The sequence below is a fragment of the Centruroides sculpturatus genome, unplaced genomic scaffold (assembly GCF_000671375.1).
Source record: "Centruroides sculpturatus isolate CEXI.00-Female unplaced genomic scaffold, Cexi_2.0 scaffold816, whole genome shotgun sequence".
Taxonomy (NCBI): Eukaryota; Metazoa; Arthropoda; class Arachnida; order Scorpiones; family Buthidae; genus Centruroides; species Centruroides sculpturatus.
This window is the reverse complement of record NW_019385183.1, coordinates 364,524-374,144: the sequence shown is the minus strand read 5'-3', so window position 1 is coordinate 374,144 and position 9,621 is coordinate 364,524. Positions and strand designations below refer to the sequence as shown.

Below are 9,621 nucleotides of genomic sequence, written 5' to 3'. Positions count from 1 at the left end.
AATTTGGCTGCAGTTTATAAGGTATTTGAGTAGTGTATCCATTTTATTGTAATTTTTTAATATTCTTATATAAGTTTAGTTACAAAATTTCTACATTTTTTCATTTTTTTCACCATTTTTAGCCATATGGTGGTGTGAGCAGTTTCTAGTACCTTCTTCAAATACAATTTCATTTTTATACTTGTATTTAGTCCATTTTGTAACATCTTGCAGCAAAAACATTATTATACACTTTAGCATAATTTATGATTTCTCAGAAATTTTATAAGATTTTGTATTTTTTTAAAAGCAGACATCTTGGAATGTGTATTTTTCTATCATGATGTCTAATCAGCTTCAGGAAGTACTTTTATTTTTTTATCTATCTGATTATATGTGTTTCTAAACTAAAAGTGTTACAATTTCAGTGTGTGATTGTAATTTGAGAAATATGATAATCTATTTCTAATTTATGCATGATTAATTAGCCAATAGCAAAATTTAAGTTTTCAATTGGTCATCAAATGCATATTTTTATTCTTGTTGTTGAATGAAAGTATTAGTAATCCATGGAAACAAAACAATTTTCCTGGCATCATTTAACATAAAAAAAACTAAATCTCTAAATTTGAATTACACTTATGATTTTTGTGTAAGATGTAATCATAAAATCTGTATTATTATTTCGCATTCTACTCTAATAAAGGTAATGCTTTTTTTAGTAGCTTCAATCAATCATCTGGAACAGTGGTTTTCAGAGTGCCATGAACTACTACTAGAAGTGCCATAAAATCATTTTGATACTGATTTTCTCATCTATTATTATTTGTAAATATTTTTTATATATAAAAAAATTTTTATGTATTCAATGCTATATATATATATATAAATATCTGATGTAAGAGTAACTTGTCAATGTGCCATCAAAATATGGTACAGTAGAGTTTCGAAAATTCGGCCTAATGTGGACTGAAGGTGGCCGAGTTTGGAAAACGCAGGGTTATCGGAAATGGGGTTAAAAAAGAATAAGTAAGAGTGTTTACTTAGAAAATACTGTACTGTACTTTTATGTATTGTTTGCTTGAAAATACAACAAAAAATTAACTGCCCAAATACCCTTAAACAAAGGAAAAGTACATACTTAATGAAAACATAGAGCTTTTACTACATGAAAATGAAAATTAATGAATACACAGTGTACAGTAATTTACCTGAAAGACAAACATCAGAAAAATACTTTGAGCCATAAAGCTGTCTATAATGAAAATTAACTAGGGATGTTTTTTCGCCGTGCCAGGGTGTAGCCGAGTTATTCGGACTGTTGGGTTATCGACTGCCGAGTTTACGGGACTCTACTGAATTATTAACTGTACTACTAAGTCAACAAAACCAAAAACAATTGATCCAGAAACTAAAAATTGTTTATTTTAAAATTCACAAATTAAAGTGCTAATTTATATTTTCTTTTGATATATTTTATCTAATATATTAATTATATGATTTTACATTATATTATGAAATATAAAAAAGTGATATAAACCTAGCTATTGATTTACAAAGGTTAGTTGGTTTGGTGAGTTTTGCATAAATCAAAATAATTTAAGCCAAAAACTAAAATATATGTTGGAAATAGGTTCCAAGACTCCATATTTTTCCATATAAACATTAATCTCTTAATCAAAGATTAGGTAATTGTAATATTGCATATACAATATTACATTTTATTTTAATTTTTTTTATGAAAAAGTAAAAGGTATTTTTGAATTTGAAATATAAAACACACCTACTTACTGTATGATTATTGATAAAAACATCATCTTCACATTTTGATCAAACTACCGGTCTCTCAGTTCCTTTCAAAATGACACCATTATATTCTACATAAGAATATTCTACATAATCCTCCTGAAATATTTATCAAAAACATTAATATTTAGTAAATTATGTACAGTTTTTATATAAAAAATTAATCATCAATAATTTATATATAATTTTAATACTTGATTTCTTTATACTCTAAACGTGTTTTCCTGCTGACATACCAATAAAAATATAGCCACAGTAACACTAAATAAATTTGAACAAACAGAAACACAATCCAGAAAAGATTAAGCAACAATAATATTATCATCAACATTTCAGAGAAAAACAATGTGGTAAAACAATGTGGTTTATAAGTGTGTGGTTTATAAGTGGTTTAACAATGTGGTTCTCAGATTTCTGAAGATTTAATTTGTGATGTGAGAGTTTAAATATTTGGTCCATTTTTCATGAAACTTGATTTCCTTTTGATATTTGACTGTGAATATAATAGATGCTGTAGTACAATGGTGTTAACATTAGCCTACCATTGTCCTGTTTATCACAAAGTAGTAAATAAATTAATTATAGTAAGAAAAAGATATATAAAAAAATAGAATAAATATGAGAATAAAAAAATCTATTTTGAAGTAGAAAAAAATGAATTTTATTTAAATTCTTATAACAAAAATAAAAACAAATGCAATCAGATATCAACTTGCTAAGAAAACAATACTCAGATGGTACAGAACAGCACAATTTCATTAGTCAGGTAGAGAGAAATTGATGTTTTTCAACAGACAATAGTTGTTGACTTCTGCCTGCATAAGAACATGATTCAAGACATCTGACTTTTTTCTAAAATAACCAATTCTTAAGGTTCAAATTCTTTTGCTTTGTATGTTTAAAAATAATTCTGTTAGAACTAAGTAAATTTTTTCTCCCTATATTTACTGTTGTATTACCTAACATATTAGTATTAATTCAACTTTAACAAAAATTTGCTAATTATAAACTAAATATTGTAAATTTTGTAGACATTTAAATTTTTCATTGTTAACAAGTTTGTTATGTCAAATTTTGAAACTTTATATATCTAAAGTTAGATATAAGGTTGAGATTTGCAACCTTAAAGTATCAGGTCAGTCCATAAGTTCGTGAGCATTTTTATCTTTTGGTGCTGGTTTTGGCTGCTTGTCGCGATCTGTCCATTGTTTTTTTCTTGTCACATTATTATAGAGGATCCATTTTCCGTCTCCAGTAACCAGCCGATCAAGAAAAGGTTCTAAAGTAATGCGGGATAAAAAAGACGTGCAAATGTTTACACGTTGTTGTTGGTTAGCTATTGATAGTTCACGTGGTATCCATTTTCCTAGCTTTGAAACTTTTCCGATTTGTTGTAGATGTCTATGAACAGTTCCATGGGATGATTTTAAATGTTTTGCAATTTCATCAACTGTTAAAGATGGTTCTGCTTCAACTAGTGCAGAGAGAGCATTATCATCAAAGTCAATGGGTCTTCCGGTACGAGCCTTATCCTCCACACTAAAAGCATTATTTCTAAATCTTTCAAACCACTTCTGCGCAGTCCTTACACTAATTACAGTTTGATTATGAACAGTATTTAATTTTTTGGCTGCATTTGTAGCATTCTCACCACTTAAAAATAAAAAGTATAAAACATGTCTCTTATATTCGTCTGTTACTTCCATTTTAACGAAAATAAACAACTGAAATGTTCCCAATTCTGAACAGTATTATATGAATGAGATCCAGTTTAACACTTCAGTGTAAAAAGTATCACATCAGACTGACAATTTTAACAGCAAAACATGATTTTTCTCAAGGTCATAAAATACTCATGAACTTATGGACTGACCTGATACTATTGCCGAAATGTGAAGTAATAATAAAATCAAATTATTAAACCAATCCAATGGTTCTTCATATTTACTCAGCTTATATTATAAGAATTGCATACAAACATTTTATTTTTGAAGTTTAGGGAAAGCTTAGTAGTTCTGGGAAAAATGCCAATGTTGCATTAGAATATTATATCTACATTTTTGTGTGTTTATCATTATTGTGTCAGTGCAAATTATAATTTTTTATATCATCAGTAGACTTAAAATATATTTTGTGGTAATACAAAAATAATATTAAGATAATTATCGTTTGTGCAAAGATAAGTTTCTTTGGAGGAACTTGCAAATGTTCTCCTCCACCATATTTATCCAGAATATTATCTTTCATACTATGTTTAAATTCCTCCTTTTTAACTTGGAACTCTTTATACAAAAGTTCAGCTTTTGTAGGTTCAGACTGGAGGTGGACATCCATGCCTTTTTCATAAGCTTGCCAAGCAAACACTAGAAAAATTACAAATGTTTATAAATTAAACTTCAGAGCTTTTCTTGTAATTAATAAAAAACTTGTCAGAAATTCTTGTGTCAATACATGTTTTAAAATTAAGTATCAATCTTAAATAATTTAAATATTTAAATGATCCTTGCAATAGCATTAATAATTAATTATATAGTACTCTACATATTTATATATCTACAAGATTTTTTAATTTGACTGTACAGAATATAAATTAATTAAATCTAAAGATAATTGCCTTTTATTAAATTTTACCATTATTATTGCTAAATATAACTGAAAATACTGGTAGTGGCCTAAAGAAAAAGAAAAGAATTGGCTTATTTGCAGTCTTAATCATTTTATTTTATTGTTCTCTATTCTTGATAAATGATTATAAAATCACTTTTCGAAAACTGAAAATTCTGTTTTGTGATAAATAAAATTAATATTTTTAACAAATGATTTTTTGGATTTCATTACAGATTTATACAACAAACAGGCTGTTACAAAAAGTTATACCAAGTGATGGGGTAAACTTGTATTTACCATGTGATATTTAAACAATTTATAATGTTATATTTTTAAATTTTAAACTTCACGGCTTAGAAATTTTTGTAACTTTTATATGTAACATGAAACAGTTGATTTTTAACATTTATCTGATAACATGCCTCACTCTATCACTGATTTAGCTACAGTTGCCTTCCTTTCTTCTGCAACCTTGGACAAACTAAAAAGTTAGATTTGGTTATTTACTAACACACTAGTCTTTCCTATATATGTGTTATATGTAAAAATAACTTAAAAAATTATGGTAAGTAACATCCCCCCACACACCCTAATAAAACAAATATAGATAATAACTATACATAACTTTATGAACCCTATTACAGCAACTAGTATAATGTTATGAGCCTATGAAACTAATTAATACAAACTAACAACATATTCTGAACCTCAGTACTCTCTGAGAAGGAAAAGGTATCCAACTTAATAAAAAAAATAAAATAAAATCTATTCACTTTAACATGTCCAGCATATGCTGTATAACATACCCAAAATGTGCTATGATGGAAAAACTAACCCTTTAATGATCTAAGGTGTGTAATTAGCATAAAATTATGGAGTGAAACCATAAATTTTTTTACAGTTGACACCAAATTATCATACTGGTTGGAGTGCATTATGAGTGAAAAGCAAACTTGAAATGTAAGCCTTTCATGATCCTTTGAAATGAAAAACATTTTAATGCAAACTTTCTGTAAAAAAATTAGTTTTATTTAATTTCATTGAAGTTGCAAAATCCTCAAATATTCTGGAGATAAAAATAGGTTTACTCTAAACACAAATGATATATGTCTGGTGTCTACATTTTGATACAAAAACTGAAGGTAATAAACTGTATTGATGGCCTCAGTTTGGATTGTTTTCCAGCTTTCTTCCTCACTCCACAGTTTCCCTGGAGAGCTGCAGAGTACTTTGAGAGGTTTAGCCCAGAAAAGCTCCATTATGAATCTGAAAAACAGACAAAAACAAATACGAGTATTGGCTGCATTGGATAGAACTGAGCAGCATTTGGCAAAGATGCTCTTTTACTATTACTCTGTTACACAGTTACAAAATCAAACAATGTGTAAAATGAAACATTAGTCCTCTGTAAGCATTCCATTTTATGCATCATTCAATTTTGTATCTTACCTGAAGATGGTCATCAAAAATAATCAAAAAAGTTGGTAATTAAAAGGTTTTGCTGTATACAGAGATTGTTTGTAGTGTCTAAATATCTACTGTTGCAGTTTCTAGTTGTTACCATGAAGTTTGTGTATTTGTTACAAATAATAATATGTATAAATACACAGTGTTTTTTGTTCACTATTTCTGAATACAGATCTCAGAATATTATTTTTCAGTAAATACTGTATTCACATATCCAGATAGAAGGAACAATTTTTCTTGGGTGTAAAAAAAGTGGGTGTGTGTTTTGCAAAAGATGTACAGGAATATAATTTTTGAATGTAGTTATTCTGTACCTAAAGCAAAAGAAAAACAAAGTAGGTCCTTATCAATGTCATATTTTGTTTTCCTATGAATTACAAATATTTGAATAAGCCATGTATTATTAAATAAACTGTAAATGTAACTCAGTGATTAAATAAACAAAAATTATGAAATTAATTCTGTAATTAATCTGTCTTTGTTTTTCAATTCAGATTGTATTTTATACAAATAGAAATGAATATGACTTATTTTTGCTTGAAATTAAACTTTAATTCACTTAAACTAAAAGAGAGAGAGGGAGAGAGAATTTACCCTGTGTTCGAGAATGTTTTTCCGTATCTCCGGTAACTCTAACAAAATTATCTCCAGCATACTGTAACCTAAAAATAAAAAAATTAAACATTATTTTTAAATACTATCATCATGTTTTCCTTAAAATATTGCATTTTTAGACTAAATTTTAAAAAAACTATAATTTCTTTAAAAATTAATATTTATATATTAAAAATATCTTGTAGAATGTAATCGTACAACGCTAAGAAAAATGTTTCATCCCATTAACCAAGAGCGACAGCCAATCATTTAGAATTATACTATCTTAAATACTTAATTTAAAAATTGAGCATTTATTTTAAGCCCATTATTACATCATAAGCTTTCGTTACTACTCTTTTTATCAGCAGGCAATTTTATATTTGTATGAATGAAAAAATCCTATCATTATTATGCGTATTTCAAGTAGTGCAGAGACTTTCACAATATTGTTAAAATAACCACAAATTTTTCAATTTTAAATTTTGAACAAATTCTGCATGATGATAGAAATCAATAAACCATACTTCATTAGTGTCTAAAATAGGTCATGATTGATCTGTTTCAGATGTCTATGAACACTGTTTTAGAATATTTACAAGCAGATTTTAAAACAGAATTTCATCTTTTGTAGTAATTTTTAATCTCTTTCATTTACTATCATCAAGACACTTACCTCAGAGGATTAACATTAATATATTTATCACTCAGATTTACTCTGATTATCAAATACTACATAATATTTGATTTTTCTCTTTTATAACTAATGGAAGAAAAAAGTGAATGATCTGTAAACATTCTATCTTGATTGCAACTGATGCCAACTTTTATTTTATAGTACAGGACCAAATATCTGAAATTACCAAAAAATTGGCTATTTTTGAAAGTGGCCAGTTTTGATTTTGGCAGACTGTAGTATAATGTAACTCACAACACATAACCTCTTTGTTTTTTGGTTTCCCTGGCATACACATCACATGATATCGTAACAATTTTAAGTGAATTAATGAGATGTTAATACAGACGTTAACTAAAATTATGTTGTGTTCAAAGCTTCTTGTTGTACTTCTTAAATCTCACAACTTGACAAATGTAGGACTTATCATACAGGATATGTGTTTAGAAGAACATGGCAAAATTAATCACTTTGAATTGTTGCTTTTGTATGCAGTTTGGTCTAAACCCCTCTTGACAATTTTTGGAAAAAACTGGTCCTGAGTTTAACTTCTTTAAAAAACTTTTCCCCATGACTTTACTCAGAACCAGTTTTCTAAAGAATTGTAAGAGATGAAGAGAGGTTTAGACCTGAAATAACAATTCAAAGTGATTAATTTTGTTTCCCTAAATAAAATGTCATTTTATTTAAAGGAGCATTCATTTTATTTATGCCNGAGTTTAACTTCTTTAAAAAACTTTTCCCCATGACTTTACTCAGAACCAGTTTTCTAAAGAATTGTAAGAGATGAAGAGAGGTTTAGACCTGAAATAACAATTCAAAGTGATTAATTTTGTTTCCCTAAATAAAATGTCATTTTATTTAAAGGAGCATTCATTTTATTTATGCCTAATCAAACCATAATAAAACATTATGTATTTGATAATAATGCCTGATGAGTGAGATCAGAATTTTCTTTATGCATCGATATAAATAAATCAAACCACTCACACTTCGTTGTATAAATGCTGATTTTGATATTTATCTGTATTTATCCATGTTATGCCACCTCATTATATTATGCAGAAATTTTTCTTTCACTTGAATTCTGAATCTGACAGGAACAGAATTGGAGAAAGCCGAACAACAGTACTTTATGGCCTCACAAACATCTGAATCCAAGAAAAAGTATGACTCATCATCCATGGTAAGTTTTAATCCGTTACTGGATGGAAGCAATAGTTTGTAAATTTTATAATAATTATGTTTTGCCCAAATTGCTTGATTGATTTTGTATTTTGAAGCTGATTTTTTGTTATAATCAGTCAATCAGAAGTCTTTCTGCTTTATTTCTTACACTATTGATTTTGTAAATATCAGTTCTAGAGCAGCCTGCAGAGAAAAATGTCTGGCTTCTTTGCAAACTTCATCTAAACCTTCCTTTCATTCTTTTCATTTATTTCTTCAGACTTCCTTTCCAAAATTTTGGTCTATATCAATGTTTTTGGTTTTTAAAATATTTGACAATGGCCATTTTGTTTCTGTTGACATGATGTAAAGTACTATGTTATTTTTCCGCCCTCTACGATTATCCACACGACTGTGTGCCGGAAATAGCCGTTACCTAACGGGTACTTTACGCGGATTCGCGTTAGTGTGCCAGGCCTGGACTTTTAGCGTGCACCGAATTAAATAATGACAAAGTTAGTCAAAAAACAATCCAATATTTAATAAAGTTCTAGTAATAAACTATATACAAGACTTAGTAAAAATCAAACAATAATTTATTCGATGTAAATCAATAAGAATCAACCCAACTAAACTCAAATCAATCTATTTTCTAACTTAATTCTATTCCCCTTTGGAATTCGACAAAATCAAAAGACTTAACTTATGAACAATANATACCAAATCAAATATTTAATTAAAGTTCTAGTAATAAACTATATACAAGACTTAGTAAAAATCAAACAATAATTTATTCGATGTAAATCAATAAGAATCAACCCGACAAAACTCAAATCAATCTATTTTCTAAATTAATTCTATTCCCCTTTGGAATTCGACAAAATTCAAAGACTTAACTTATGAACAATAATTCTTATAAATTAAAGATCCTAAACGTCACCTCAATATACTTGGAACCTATTTTCTCAACTCTCAAGACTTTCTCTAATCGTCGATCCACAAATCGAATAACTTCAAAATCGCCTTGGAACTATTTGATCCTATCGGACACCTCTCTCGTTCACTGCTACGAAGCTCACCAACGCTCATTGCTAACAGGAGTTCACCTCAACCCTCTTCACTTGAGATTCGGTCTTTATACTGTGAGGTGACATCACAACTCTGAATGCAATCACTCCCCTCATTTACATACTTATTGGCTAACAATAAACTTTTTCTATTTGTCTGGCAGTAGCCTATTTTCCGACAATACTCGCTAACCTTTTACATTATTCTTTTTGACAATTTTCGGGATGTTTTTATTTTTTAAGGTTTAGCGAGCTCCT

At 28.3% G+C, this 9,621-nt stretch overlaps 1 protein-coding gene across 1 annotated transcript; it reads right to left on the bottom strand.

The window, feature by feature from the left end:
- Nucleotides 1–1,761: 1,761 nt before the first annotated feature.
- Nucleotides 1,762–6,559, bottom strand: LOC111635873 (pre-mRNA-splicing factor SLU7-like). The gene is made up of 3 exons (XM_023380991.1): nt 6,454–6,559; nt 3,952–4,148; nt 1,762–1,884 (listed from the first exon to the last, which is right to left on the bottom strand). Exons 1-3 carry the CDS (start codon nt 6,542–6,544, stop codon nt 1,810–1,812), a joined length of 363 nt encoding a protein of 120 aa, XP_023236759.1. The 5' UTR covers nt 6,545–6,559; the 3' UTR covers nt 1,762–1,809.
- Between the last annotated feature and the right edge of the window lie 3,062 nt (nt 6,560–9,621).

Excerpts from the sequence above, each read along its gene's own strand:
- LOC111635873 (XM_023380991.1), bottom strand. The coding sequence starts at position 6,544 with ATGTTTAATTTTTTTATTTTTAGGTTACAGTATGCTGGAGATAATTTT. Across the intron at positions 4,149-6,453 it reads AAAACATTCTCGAACACAGG|TGTTTGCTTGGCAAGCTTAT; the intron begins GTAAATTCTCTC and ends TAATTTTTCTAG. Across the intron at positions 1,885-3,951 it reads AACTTATCTTTGCACAAACG|GAGGATTATGTAGAATATTC; the intron begins ATAATTATCTTA and ends TAAATATTTCAG.